Here is a 14,906-nt window from a genome sequence, read left to right as displayed (position 1 = left end):
AACCATTTCCACAGATGAGAGTGTCTTGTGATTTATTTTCATTTTATTTTTTGTGAAATTTAAATATATTCAGTTGTCAGTACCTTGTTCTCCAAATCACTGCTATAATGTTTACCCTGCATATGAGCTCAGCGTTTTTGGTGTAAATATATGTGAAAGCTAATTGAAGTATAACAAGAATTTAGAGCATTTGTATGTCACTGCATTATTAATTGAGGATTTTATGAGTTTGAAATTTACAACTAATGTGTCAGTTTAGCACAGAACAGTGATACATACATCACCGGTCTTCTCTAGCTTCTCATGTGTCACAATCTCTGCATATACGTAATACATAAATGCATTCTAGAAGGCACATAGAGAGTTCAGATGGAGGGTGAATAGAAAAATAGGTCTTTATTTTAAAAATTAGAAATAAAACAGCAGACTGAGTCTACCTTCTTGTCTTGGTATCTCTTGTCTTATAATGCACTTGCCAGAAATACCATGAACAAACCTCAAATGTGTTGGGTTGTCGGGGTTCATTGAAACTGGTGAAAGCAAAAGAAAATTACTAAAAAGAAATGGTAGATTAGGGTGACCCTGTGGTTGCAGAGCCTGTCTACGACAGCGCTGGGAGTTTTATAAAGATGGTATTGCAACACTTACTCTTAGTTTTGCCTTTCTTCTTGATAATCTCATCCCCTTTCTACAAACCTATATAATGCAGAAAAGAGAGGACCATTTAAAATGTAAAATGAACCTTTGGTTACTTGAATCTCGTATTTGTATGTCTTCAGCAGTGCTAGGTTAGCCCCCAGCCCTATCCAGTTCCTGCTGGGGGCCAATAGGTCGAAAGAATACAAGTTATGAACCGTTATTATTCCAATTTACCTTTAAAAAATAATAAAAATGGTACATAGGATTGTACAAGATGTTTCCAGTGATAGGGAAGTACTTATAGCAATCTCTTTAGAGATGGTTCCTGGTTTCTGATGCTGAAACTGCTGAAACCTTTATCTATCTCCAAAGATTGAGCTACTATTTTTAAAATTAAATGTCTTTTATTCTTAATGTTCCTTTTGCTTTAGGCAGATTCACATTGAATAAGGTGCTATTTAGTTACAAAAATGTGATTTGCATTATCTCATGCAAAAATGAAAACGTCATTGTTTAAAATATTTCCAATTAACCTTCCATATTAAAGTTGGAAAAGGCCACATAGTTTATGCATGGGGACACAGTTTGAGCCTATCTTTAATCTTGTCTCTTTTATTGTTTGTATAATTGTTAGACACTTATATAGATGCTACTTCAGGATCAGGTAATACAAGAAATAATGTCTTGACATTATGGATTTGTGGATCAATATTTCTTTTATGTTTACAACCATGGGTTTTATGATCCTGCAGATGACTGTTGAGCTGAGATGTATAGAAAGCCTCTTATATACAGACATTGTAGTGTAACTGTTTGCTTTTGCTTCTGTATAAACGGACTGAATGACCTCCAGCTAGTCCTAATGGTTGTTCTAGCCGAACTATTTAAAGAAGAGAAATGGCTGAAAATACAGCTCTGTGTGTATATGCGTATATATTTTCACAAATTCATAATCCAACTGATTTTTTTTGGGGGGGGGATCTTGTTTTAATCTTGATATATACATAAGTATGTATGCGCACACACTCTCTCTACCTTCACAGGTTTTAACTGAAGATTTTTACCTGTCACTTGCTGTAAGCAAGCCCAAACAAACCCTCAAGCTTTGCAGCTTTTAGCATGGGCTCTCTTTGTAAGATCATTTCTCTGATGCTTGTAAACTCAGGATTAGTTGTCAAAGCAAAATACAGAGAGGTCATTGGAAATATAGAAGTATGGAACATGAGAAATTGTGTTTGTACAGAGCTGAATTGGAGTGAATATAAAAATGAAACATTATGTCATCTTCATTTTTTTTATGCTGCCTTGTAAACACCTTGAATTTGACCCAGATGTAAATAAATTCTATTAAACATTTATTAATGTAATTTGTGCTGCAATACAATAGTCAGGCAGTTTCCTTGTCTTATATTTCAGCTCTGTACTCACACAGAGCAAAATTATATCCAGTTATTCTCAACCAATGAAGCCATGCTTTCAAAATGAAGGAGTATTGAATCACACAAATAAGGAGTGACAGAATCAGCATCTGAAGAGTTTTCAGAAATCCCTGCAATCTCTTACAGAAGCTTTCCATGCACGTTAGTCTCTATGAGGGATGCTTTAAGTTTTAGTAACTTAAAGAACAATGGTATTTAGAACAATGAAGCATCAAAAACTTGCCTTCTTGCTGAAGTAAAAAAAAAAAAGACCAAACAAAAAAAAACCCAGCCAAAACCATAAGAAAGCAGGAGAAAGGAAGCTTCTAGCCTTTTTTTGCACTTACAGAAGTTCAAAAGTGAGTTTCTAAAACTTACGTAGAAGTACAGGCTCTGAAAGGAAAGTGTAGGCACAGGTTTGACCTCGGTCTGAACTGGGCATTAGTGAACTGGTAGTAGAACTTCAGTAGAAGCGTTGTCCCATTCTCTGGTAGATCCCGTGCTGCACAGATTTTCCATTCTAGAGTTGAGACAAAAATGAAAATCTTGCCGGTTCTTACAAATCCAACTGAAATATTTTCTTTTTGACAAATTTAGGGTCTATCTTTGATCTTGACTTTTTTAAAATTTATGTTCAAAATGCCTGCTATAGGAAGCAAACTTTATTTTTCTCTGATCTATCTTTTGGCTTTACCAGGTCTATCTCATTAATGTCTTGTGGAATTAATTCTCATTTTTCTTACTAGCAGGTTAATACAGGTGGTCAACTGAGCTTTTTTATCTAATATTTGTATCTACTTAATTTCTGTGTTTTCAGTCTAAAATTCACGGTTATTTTCAATATGAGCATGGGAATCTGGTGAGGAAAATCACAAGAGAGACAATTAACTTAAGCAGACCAGTTTAACAGATCTGGAACATATTCTAGTTAAGTATTGCTTCTGCTTACCATCAGTTTGTAAGGACCTGCTCCCTCTGGAAGTATCATATTCTGTAAAACACATGTATTCCACTGATACTGCTGCTATTGGAATTCATTCTGTCATTCTCTAAAATTGTGCTACATTTAAACGTACGCAACAGGTGAAACTTAGCAGTTATCCAGCTCCATAAAGTTTGAGCATACTTTCAGAAAATTCTGGTATGAAGCTCTACAGTGATCTTTCCCCAGTCCACTCTAACCTAGGGTCCAGAGGAGCAGCTTTTTAAAACAGGAATTAATTGCATTTTCACTTTAATACAGTTTCTTATGTTCTCTGGTTCATATCACATCTGTTACAATTCCTGTAATTATCAGCTTAAAAATAACACACCTAAAAATAAATAACGTCATGCTGCTGAGCTGCAATAGTGGCTGGCTAGTTAATTAAGTGTATGCCAGTTCTTCTGTTTGTCATTGTTCAGGGACTCTCAGATGCAGTAGGAGTTACACCTGGGGCACTAATGCTGCAGCCTAAACTCGGTGAGCTGATGGCAGAATTTGACTGGACTTCTCTGTATAAAACCAGGAGAAATTTTTAATAATTGTATTTGTGCAAGGAACAGCCCCCGCTGAGCGGCGGTTGTACACCTAGCGCGGTCGGGGGGGCTGCCTTACCCTGCTGCCTGGCTAGGGACCTGGGCCTGGGCTCCCTCCACCACCGGTGCCGCGTCACCGCCTGGCACAGGGCGCCTGGTGCCGTGACCCCGCGGTCAGCCGAGGACTCGGAGAGAGGTGGTGAGCGAGCCGTGCTGCCTGGCACCAGCTCTTCCCCAGCCTGCAGTTTCTGACACCGAAACCCCCACCCTGGCTTAAGAAAGGAAACGGCCAGTTGTGCGCGGCCCTGAAGGGCGGGTGGGAGCTGGGCTCCAGAGCCCGCCCTTGTTGATGGGTCCCTCTCAGAGATGTTCACACAGCTTTTCAGCGTGCGTTGTTTAAACCATGGTTGTGTTTTGCCCTGGTGAATATTAGTTCTCTGAGTGGTTATCTCTGGTGATGTGCAGCCAGGTCGATTGCAAATAGTTCTTCTTCTGTGATTATCTTTTAAATGAGTCCCAGTGCAACTCCTGCAGGGCAGTGAGGAGTTCCTCATTTAAAATCCTGCTGCTGAACCGAAGGAAAGGTTGGAGCAATTCCCTGCATAATGTGGAGATTGTTCTTTCTGTTAAACCGTCTCTGACTGAAGAGACATTCATCTAAATGCTGGCAAAAACATTTTTATTCTTATGGGATGGATCAGCCTGCGTTAAATGGTGGATATTGTCTTGACTACCTTGCAGGGTGTTCAATCCACATAGCGTTGTTTCCAGCTATGCCATTTCATGCTACCTTTTCATTAAGTGACAGTGTGTTTTCTAAATTACTGACTTTGTGGTTTATGAGGGTGAGTTTATTTCTTAATTCTGTAGGGGCTAGAAGGGCATTAAGTGGGCAAGTCCTTTAATTTAAAATATACAAGTGCATTGCTGCTCTTGTTCTCTGATGAGTCGAACATTGGGTATATTAATACTAGTAATGGAACATAATACTACTCATCAAAAGTAAAGATAATTATTTCAGGAACACAAAACTAACCTTGCCAGATAATTGCTTGTTGAAATCTGATGCTGTGCACCAAATGGGGGATTATTAACAGCAGACTCCCATGTTCATCTGTTGTATCATTAAATCCTGTATGTTACAATGATAGGGCTATCATTCCATTAAAAGCATACCCCTTTTCTTGGACAGGCATGTCGATTCTTGATTAAGGATTTTGATTGCGTGAGGTCTGTTTTATTCTTAATAAATCGTCGTGTTGTCCTCCAAAATGCTGGGGAGCTCTGAGCAACTTTTGTGAGACGTGGGTTATATAGGTGTGTATTACTTGCTGAATGAAAACCAAGCCTCATTCCATTTCCATTTTGCTGATTTTTTTTTTTTTAATGTTTTCTTAAAAACACAACCCAGTGCTTATGTTTTTAAATGCACGTTCATCCAGCAGACACCATGAAATTTGTGAGGGTTTTAATCTAGTGGAAAAAAGTGTAACTTAAAACATGATCTGGTGAAAAGAAGCTGGACGGTAGCAAACACGTAGGCTAGAATGACATTTTTAGGATGACATGAGTAATGAAACCCAAAATAACTTTAAAGAGATATGTTAGATTTCAGTCATTTGAAGACTTTAAATCAACACTGGGCCTTTAGTTCAAATACATGGTGTAACTTAAACCAAGCAGCAGTCATTTAAGCTCTGAATTTTCACTATGAGCTACGTAAGACACCTGCTTGCTTAGCTGGGGCAAATGGTTTGGCTAGGTGGCGGGCCTTGAACTTGAACAGTGCACTGCTTCACTTGGGTTCTCAATCCCAGGTTCAAGAGCAAGCTAGCTGCTGCGTTTCACTGACCAGCAGTTCACTGGCTGCTGCAACCTGCAGCGGCTTCCCTTCAGAAGAGGATGTTGTGGATGAGGCCTTTGCCTTGTGGACCAGGGTGACAGGAGGCTCCTGAGCAGTGGCCCCGCCGTGTGCTGGTTGTCCTCTCTTCTCACCGTCTCCCATGTGCTTTGAGAACTCTGCAAGTGATCCACATAGAGCTGAGATGGTTTCCCAGTTATCTAAGCACGTCCTTTCTCAGAGCAAATATTTTGACTGGGATAATTTGCTTTCAAACATGTTTTCTGCAGTCTGCAATTTTACCTTGAAAGATGGTTGCATCTTGTTTGGGAGACTGTCTTTCACAGTGAAGTCTTCCTCTTTACTGGTAAAAAAATTTCACACCACTTCATTTTGTGACTAAAAAGTTACATTATGGTTTTCCTCATCGTGGTTGATGATAAGAGTATAATGTTGCTATAGTCAGTTTAATAGTTTTCATCAAGAGTAGTCCACCTATGCTACTCAAGTCTATAGTGGCAAGCATAAAAAGCACTAAAAACGTGTTAAGTTTTCTACAACAAATTTAGTACAAAAAAATCAATTTGTATCAAAAAAGGCATTATTTACCTAATCGTTCATGACTGAAAAAAGCCACATGAAAAATTGCCTTATGTCAAAAGGCAATCATCAAGGCTTCAAAATATATATAATCTCATTTCTCCACTCTCATTTTATCTGCTTTCTCTCCCTGAACTGGAAAACTGCTGTCATAACTGTATCTATTTCCTGTAGGAGCTATTAGTCAGTAGCATTACATCCGCTTAAACGTGATCACTTTTCTCTTCTGTATGTTACTGATATGCTATTATCACGTAATACTGCTCATCCATGTTTTCTGCACTGAGTGTAGAATAGAGGAGAGCTGAAGCATACTCGAAAAAAAAAAGTTCCAAGATTACGAAATATTTCAATGTTTCAATAACACTCTCTCTCTCCATATATTTTGTTACTGATGTATGTTACAGAGCACAGCCTTCTCATGGTGTATTTCAAGGTTGTAACGCGAAATGTTTCTCTGCTTTTAATTCCTAAGCAAAAGCACTTCAACCATCAGTTTTGAGCGTAACCATCTCAATTCCTCTTTATTTAAATGGCAGATTCAATAAAAACTCCATCTGGCTTCCATAGGAAGCTTGCACAAGTCCTTGGAAATTGATTTTTTTTTTTTTTTTTTTTCCCCAGGACACAAGGAACTTTGGCCAGGATCAGAACCTCTTCCTCCTGCAGCATACTTGCCAGATGGCAAGTTTTATTGAATCTGGTTTTAACTTACTAGGGCTTAAAGGAATGAACACAGCTCAGAGAAGTGGGTGCTACGTTTCCACTTCAAAGGTCTCCTTCAAAATCAGCCTCCAAAGATTTATATGGAGAGTGTGGTTGTGACCTGGGCAGTCTGTTGCATACCTCTCATCTCTTTCAGTCCTCGAAATGGAGTTAGAGAGTGACACAAACCACTTTACAAAATCCCAGTAATTTCAAGATCAGCAGCATTGTGTGAATCTTGTTACATGGCTAAATCAAGTTTGTAATTTTTTTTTTCTTTTACCATCTAAGTTCCTACAGTATTGTAAAGTTTTTTCACTTGAAATACTTGTTTTCTAAGTAAAACATGAAAGTATGTCAGATCCACTGGTGTCACTTAAAACTACCCTTACGTGTTGTCCTTAATATAGAAGTATGCTCTGTACTAAAAACTAGCACTTTTGATGGACAGAATTTAGTTTCATCAGCTTTTAGGTTTGAATCAGGGAGAAAATGATCTTGCTTCTACTTAAATTTCTTACAGCGGCTTTTCTTAACTTCTTAAAGTGACTTTTATAATTGTGAAAAACATTTCTAGTTAATTAGTGATGCAAATTCTAAATTATTTTATGAAGGAATCCTCCTCTTTTTTCGAAATACAAAGCCTTGTTTTGCATTTCTCTTATCTACAGAGAAGTCAAATTTTTATATTACAGGATTTTTTCCCCTTTTGTCTGAGAATGGAGAAGACTGCTCCTGTGAACTCATGCCAAAGAATTTTAGAGAGTCTGCAGCATAAATACTAACTTTTTCTTTCAAATGCAGAGCAGTCAGGATGCTGACCTCTGCTGAGGTATAGTTGCATGCAAAGTTTCAGACATTTAAGTGGCAATGTCTGTCGCAATTATTCATGTGCTTTGTTAAACACGACTGTGTACATTCTAGCATGCAGTGTGGGCCCGGATTTGTAGAGCAAAGCATATAAAGATTAACACGCTTGTTTAAGACAAGGAAATAAATAATTACAACTCGAAATACCCCATCTTTCCCTTTTCCAATTTCACACTTTACACGTCCATACTGTTTATATATACTCTACTTTCTATATGCTCCTTTTACTGGAGGTGATTTCATGTCTCTGCTACGGTGCCGGTTCTTGCACTGCGTGATGTGTTTGTGATACTGAGCACACAGCATCGCTCACATTAGAACTGTCACCCCAGTCTTAGAAATAAGGAAATAAGTAAATATTCCTCTGTCCTGTTGCTAGTGTTGTATAAGCCTCATTTGTATGCATCGGTGGGTTAAAAGTATTTTTTGGTCTTGAGCAGTGAATTTTCAGTGTTGAATTTCTTGTGAGGAAGTTTTCATAATTCTAGAATCAAGATTTTATAGAAAATACCTCAAGGAAATCTCTTTGCCTGCACTGGGACTGGGCTTCCTATTCGGATATTACCTTATCCCTCTTATTAACGAACCAGCTTGTTAGGACTTCTAGCAGTGCTTATTCACCAGGTTTTCCTGCACTTCAAAAAAGATAGACAGAGGGACTGGAAAAATATTTGAAATTTATTACCAATGTTCAGGAATCTAACTGACAAAAAAGATGATGATAGCACCAGAATTAGAAGTAATAGTTTTCTTCCAGACAGGGGACGTCAGGAGTTAATGCTTTTCTGAAACTCTCAAAAAGATTATTTTTGGCTTCCCTTTGAATTAATTACTTTGGAGCGAATTCACCTACCGTATTACTTTACCACTTTATTCATAAACTGCAAAGTATATGTAGAAAAAATAATGGGCCTCTGTAAATCTCATGGATGTAATTGCATCCAGGGATACTGATGATGTCATGAATCACTGCAAGGTACAGTGGTTTCTGTGGTATTTCCAAATGAAATTAGAGGTCTCTTGTTTACAGTTTGTTTGTGGTCCTCTCCATTCAGTAGAACAGTGTATGGATCCAATAATAAAAAAAAATAAATACGTGCTATAGCCTGATGCTATTTTGAAGATGTTTTGGCATTATATCCCTAATTTAACTGCTGTATTACCATCGTTTCCAGTTGTGCCTGGCTTGATTTAAGCTAAGATAGTCTTGTATTAGTAACATATGGAAATTGTTATTATTTTCATTTGTTCAGCAGATGTGTGAGCCTTTTATATGCCTTACTCCTTATCAATTCAGATTAAATGATGCAAAATTCTGCAATGTATGGGAGCAAGTACTGAGTGTCAGTGCAGGTGAAGTACAAGTGACAGGTCCAGTATTTCAGTGCGCACGAGCGCAATGAGCATCACTTTGTACCTTCCTTGCTTGTCAAGCATTCCACTGCTCGATCATATTTGCAAGTAGTAGAATTGGAAGGGAAGCATTGGAAGGGGGTGGAGAGGCCACTGCAAAGTGACCTGGTGAGATGAGATCAGCTGAAGAAACAGGCATCAAGGGGCAGTTGAGCCCTACTAAATGTGAATGTCTGCAATGTCAGAGGGAGAAGAACAACGGGTCAGTCACAGCCACTGTATTAAAAATAAATGTATGTTTTCCTCCCCACTTCAGGCAAGTCAGTTCTCAGCTTTCCCATCTGTCAATTTAAAATACTTAGAAGACTTTCATATCAATTTTATTTAAACAACTCCCATTTTCTGTACCAAAAGTATCACGCTGGCCTGTTTAGAAAGGGAGGGAGCCACAAAAGGACTCCTATGGAAGAGAGGTTTTTATGTAATCAAGGAAAAGTGTGCGAGCCATTGATGCATTTCTGTGTTTTCTCTTAACGGAGAGTGTGTTTAGGCTTCTAAAGTGTGTGATTTCATCAAAGGGTTTTTCCTTCTTTGAATATCATCTGTGAGATAACGGAATTACAGCTGAGAGCTCCAGATATGAACTGAAGTAAAATTTGGCAAGCAGAGCTTCATTAAGCGTTCTGCTTAAACTGGGCCACGTTTGCAGCGAAGTCTTGCTTTCAAAAAGCAGATGGTTTTGTAACTTGAACATAAACTATAGGCCAAATTTTTGGTGGCTATGTCCCTGGCTTGAGTGCAGTAAAACTATATTTATTTACACCAGATGAGGATCTGCCTTTTTCCACATCTTTTTTGATGCTTCTTTAGTCCTTAGAGAATGAAGCCTTTGGTTCTTTGGAAATGCATCTCTTAAGGAAATGCTAGTGCAAAAATCATTTAACTGGGAGCGACTCTCCTCTTGTGTGCCTTCCTTTGCAGCCGCCTTTGGCCTCTACTTCCCCAGGAAAGAGTACTCGGAGAATGTCTACATTGATCAGCCAGCAGGTACGCCGCTCCTGCGCATCCATACCTTGAGGGATTCACATGGGGAAGTGGCCCACTTTCATCTGTGCCAGAATCTCATCATTTCTCGAGCAAGATCCCATGAAAATCATTGGTTTCAAATCAGAGAAAAAACAGGACTTCTCTACCTCAGCAAAAGCCTGGATAGAGAAGACTTTAACATGCTGTGTAAGTACGAGACCACTAGCTTTTCTTGTTGAAGTATCTCTTGTTAAAGCGAAGTACATTCAGATCATGAGATGTATCCATCAGCATATGGAGCATCAAATTTGGAAAAAACACACTGCCCTTTTAAAATGAGGAACCAGACCCAGCGAAACCCACAGCAAATGCCGGGAACCATACGCCAAAGCAAACACTAACTTGGGACAGATCCAGTTGCTCACACTGTGGACTGGACTCCACTGCGGTGGGAAAGGTGCATTACTTGAAATAGTTTTTCTGCATTTCACACCTGTAAGTCACAGCTTTTACATTGAGATTTGCAGTTTGTTCGTCTACTGATGCAAATTAAGCCAATTCTACTGTGTTAATGTTGGGCGCTTAGTGTCCAGACTGATGCAGTTAGATTAGTTCAAACGCTTATATAAACGGTCCTCGAACTCTGGTAACGTGGATGCACAAAGTACACTTGCATGTGTACACCCAACAGCTCTTGGAAGAAATGGTTAAGTGTACCGCTCTCCCTCTCTTGAGATTTGGCTTTGTTAGAGAAGATTACTATTGAACTACAGAAATGAATTATCTCAGGTTTTTCCCCTTCTTTTATGTTCTAGCAGTAAATTGGTTTTGGTGATTTTGATCTATGAGGAAATTAGGTATCATTAGATGGTGGAGGAGGAAATGGGTGAGGAGTTAATGGCATATCGCTGTGATCAGTTGCAGAAATTCTGCTGTTGGAGAGAGCCTGTAGTAACTGTCTTGAGTTTGTAAGAGCCATATATCAACACTACCCTTTGACTTAGGTGCCTTGATGTTTAAATGTTCAACTTCAGACTTTTACTGCTTTATTTTTTAAGTGCTGAGTGCTTGATATCTCACCCATTTTTGCCGCATTTTTGGTACTCAGTGTTCATGAATATCAGATAGCTGTTTGTAACTGAACAAAGGAAGAATAGCTATCCAGAACTTGAGAGTCTTGTTTTGTTCATATGGATCAAAGTGACCTAGATCATCTTTTCAAGTGAATTAGATCTGTTACGGAGATGCTATCACTCTGTCTGTAGTCAAAGCAAAGTAATCAAAATAATTAAGGCTTGAGACTGTATTACTAGATGCCACAGGTTGATTTTAACTTCTATGTTATCTTTTGACCAGCTCTTACTATTTCAAAATGATGCAGCAATTTGTCCTCTAAGCGTAAACAATTTGGGCATATCCTCAACTGGTATAAACTATCAGAACACTGTGACTTAAATGACAGTTAACAGTTGTTGTGGGTCTGTCCTGAATATTTATTGCCATTTTGTGCACTCTTTTTCCCTGCTGCCACCCCACTCTGTTCTAGTCCCTCCAAAAACCTATCAAAAAGCTGATTACTGATAGTGACCTGTTTTATGTCAGTGTCTTACAGACAGAATGCTGATATCGTTCTGTAAGGTTCTACAATGTAAAATTGGTGGTAACACCTATAGTTTTTTGGCTTACTGCGTTTATTAAGGTTAAGATTTAAAGTCTTCCAACCAGCAGATGATGTATTCAAGAATTGGTTTATTACATAATAGGACTATATGGTTGTGGAATAATGGACTAGAGCACAAAACGGGTAAAAGAAATGTTGGCTTGTCTTCTATAAAATATTTCTTCTGGTGTTTTTTTCCTGAAGCTGTAGGAAACTGGATGCCGTTATCAAAGGTGATGCTGTATGTCTTCCTTTCATCCCACCCCTTCCAAGAGAAGGAATGTGACTCTGCTACGCGCACCACGGTTTTCCTCTCCTTGATCAATGCTACTGCACCAGCTTGCAGTTCCCTGACAGCAAGGCAGCTTTGCTTCACAGAAATGGATCTCTCCTTTCACATCAAAGAGAATAAACCACCTGGCACCTTTCATCAGCTCCAGTTACCCTCAGTTCATCATCTGTGTCAGAATCTCAGCATTTCCTACAAATTGCTGGCAGGTAAAACTGGAACTGAGCCACTCACGTACCAGCAATAGATGTAAACAGCCACACTGTTAAGATCTCTTTTCTAGTAGATCCTCTAGACTGATTCTATAAAGAAAATTCTGTTGCAAACGTGAACTGGGCCTGAAGACTTCGGCTTTGAGATATACAGAGAGGATGGGAAGGAGGGCTATCTCCTTCCCTAAGGAAAAAAAAGATTGGTTTTAGAAGTTTGCACCTGCTAAGAGCAGATTGGGAATATCCTGAGCTTTAAATTGTGCTTCTTCTAGACTGTAGGCTCTTCCCGTCTATTCCATGTTTTCTGCCTACCCTAATATAGCCCCACAAATTCCTTCTCTTTCATTTGTGAGTTTGCCTTTTATCATGCAGTCATGATGTCCAAGTGGATTTATTTGATTGCAAAAGTGTATTAAAGAAGAAAACTCTCAGTGTCCTATAATGGGATGTGATTGTCCCTGTTTATACTGTGGCTATGTTTTTCAGCTGAAGGTATGCCCTTCCGATACAATGAGAACACCACCGGCGTAAGTGTGACGCAGCGCCTAGATCGAGAAGAGAGAGAGAGATATGAGCTGATTGCCAAATGTACCGTGAGAGAGGGCTTCAGGGAAGTGCAGGTTGAGGTGCCCTTCCTGGTGAATGTGTTAGATGAAGATGACTCTCCGCCCTTCCTTCCCAATGGCACTGATACTGCAGATGCTGTCGTGGAGTTCAACAGGAAGGAGGTAATGTTCTCCTTTATCTAGTCCCTGAAGTTGGAGCGCAGCGGTGGGAGGCGTGATGACTGGGCGCCGTGCTCTGGGTAATGGATCTCAGCGTCAAGCACGTGACCACACCATGCCCTTCGGAGCTGTGATTGTAAAATGCTGAGTCTGCAGAATTCCTCTCCCCTGAGTTATATTTTATTCAGACCCCAAAGTAAGAAGAGTTTGGGTCAGGATTTAAACAGTGTAAAGAAGCGTTAGCAGTTCCTGAGGTCAGGATGGACCATCGCTAGGACTGTGGTCAGGGTTGCTGTATCTCCCCGTACTGAGCTCTGCTCTCTATTTGTTACAGGGTTGCTTCCCCCAGGCGACTAAAATTGAGATTTGTTACAACAGGGGTGTGTGTGTGTGCAAATCTGTACAAGATATCAGAACTACATTCAGAACATTTATTAGGATGCTGTACCAGTTAACAGAAAGTTAGGAGGAGTGGTTGTCTGCTGCAGACAAACATTGCACCTGCAAAGGTGTTAAGTTTCCAGTGTCAGGCTGTTAAGGGAGAGCTCCAGGAGCTTGCTTTAATGGTGCCCTCCCACTTCTCCCTTACCACCCCAAGGTGATCTTTCAAGAGGTCTAAACCCTGGATGTTTTTGTGTCTGCCCCCTGCGCACGTACACCCCTTGCTTCAGTAGAGAAGTATACAAGTGGGCTCTTCGGCTCTTCTCACTGGAGCAACAACCCTTTGTAAGTCAATGGTATAGAGAAGGCACTTCTTTCGGGGCCTAAATGATGCATTTTTCGTGAGAGGACTTCTGTTTCACAACAGCGGCATTTTTTTTTGCAGTCAAATTTCCCTTCAAAGTATATTTTGCTCCTGTTTGTGTCTGAAAGGGAAAAGAATGATTTTGGGAGTTTGCTGCCACCTCCCGACTAGAACAAGCATTGACAAGACGCTATGAACACATCACGTTTGCCTGGTCATAAAGTAATTCCTTTTTACTTTTGAAAATTTTGAGATTTGGGAGTTTGATTTAGCTCTGGATGATAGAAAGTGAAGGTCTTACACAACTGTTTTATAAAGTAAAATATTCTTTTTGAAATTACATGCCTGCAAAGCGTTCAAAACATAGCAAATTTCACTGTCATTTTGCAGTGGAATAAAAGCATTATATTTGGAAACTTTCAATCTTTTCTAGTAACTGAACGAATTTGAAACAACAGAATTGCTAATAAAAACTTTAAAGGCCTTGTGGCTTCAGTGTCCAGGTAGAGAACAGCAATCTAGTAGACTAAGCAGAAGACAGCCAACCCAGGCCACTTCTGCCATTTCAGGTAATGAGTTTGACCTGTGTGAATGTATTTCCTTGTCTTTTAAGTCACATATAGCCTGCTTTTTTAGTAGTATTTTAGAATAACATCGATTTTTTTTTAAAAAAGAGAAAAAAAAAAAGAAAAAAATCAAGACCTGTGCATGTGCACTCATTTCCTACCTCAAAAGTTTAGCACTCTATTTAGACGTAGACTCCAATGATTATATGTTCTTTTTCACTGCCATCTTCTTTTGAGCTTCTAACTCAGATCCAAATAGATGTGAAATAGTGACCTGAAGCTTAAAATGAATTTGAATGAAAGTGAGCTTGAATGAAAGTTGTAAGGTTTTATTTGACCAATATTTCAATCTCCTAACATGTATCAGGGGAAGAAAGCTTCCAGGTCATTCAGCAATGTCATTTATTATTGCCTTCTAGGGAACTGTCCTTGCAACGCTAACTGTATACGATGCAGACACCACACCTATTTATCCTCTTGAAAGCAGCAGAAAGAAATACACAGGAACCATCGTTACTGATGATCCCTGGATAAGTGAAACATTTCGGGTAGAGCACATCTTCGATGAGATCCACTTCAGCCCAAATGGCAGCCAAGTGAGAGGAACTCAGCATGAGTACAGTAAGGCTCTTTCTTCAAATAAAGAAGAAGTTGCTTGTTAGTAATTGACCAATAAGCTCTTGAACTTTTGCAAGCATTTTGTAAATATTGAGCCAAAGAAAGCTGAGAAATTTCAAGAT

General features: G+C 39.3%; 1 protein-coding gene and 1 long non-coding RNA gene across 4 annotated transcripts in view; one reads left to right on the top strand and one right to left on the bottom strand.

Annotated features, from left to right (window-relative positions):
* Nucleotides 1-372: 372 nt before the first annotated feature.
* The window catches only part of LOC142084164 (uncharacterized), a 63,589-nt gene continuing 49,055 nt past the window's right edge, over nucleotides 373-14,906 (bottom strand). Inside the window, exons 5-7 of one of the 3 annotated variants that reach the window (XR_012674267.1) lie at nucleotides 2,436-2,577; nucleotides 649-696; nucleotides 373-530 (exon numbers count right to left, since the gene is read on the bottom strand). This is a non-coding gene — a long non-coding RNA (uncharacterized LOC142084164). Of the gene's footprint in view, nucleotides 531-648; nucleotides 697-1,616; nucleotides 2,578-14,906 lie in introns of those variants that run through there. The other 2 variants (XR_012674269.1, XR_012674268.1) reach the window with 2 other exon arrangements.
* Nucleotides 12,585-14,906, top strand: part of RET (ret proto-oncogene) — a 37,148-nt gene continuing 34,826 nt past the window's right edge. The window contains exons 1-2 of the mRNA XM_075154359.1: nucleotides 12,585-12,858; nucleotides 14,586-14,787. Coding sequence (XP_075010460.1) covers nucleotides 12,625-12,858; nucleotides 14,586-14,787 — 436 coding nt within the window. The 5' untranslated portion in view covers nucleotides 12,585-12,624. The remainder of the gene's footprint in view (nucleotides 12,859-14,585; nucleotides 14,788-14,906) is intronic.

The sequence above is a fragment of the Calonectris borealis genome, chromosome 7 (genome assembly GCF_964195595.1).
Source record: "Calonectris borealis chromosome 7, bCalBor7.hap1.2, whole genome shotgun sequence".
Lineage (NCBI taxonomy): Eukaryota > Metazoa > Chordata > Aves > Procellariiformes > Procellariidae > Calonectris > Calonectris borealis.
This window is presented reverse-complemented; position numbering and strand designations above follow the sequence as displayed.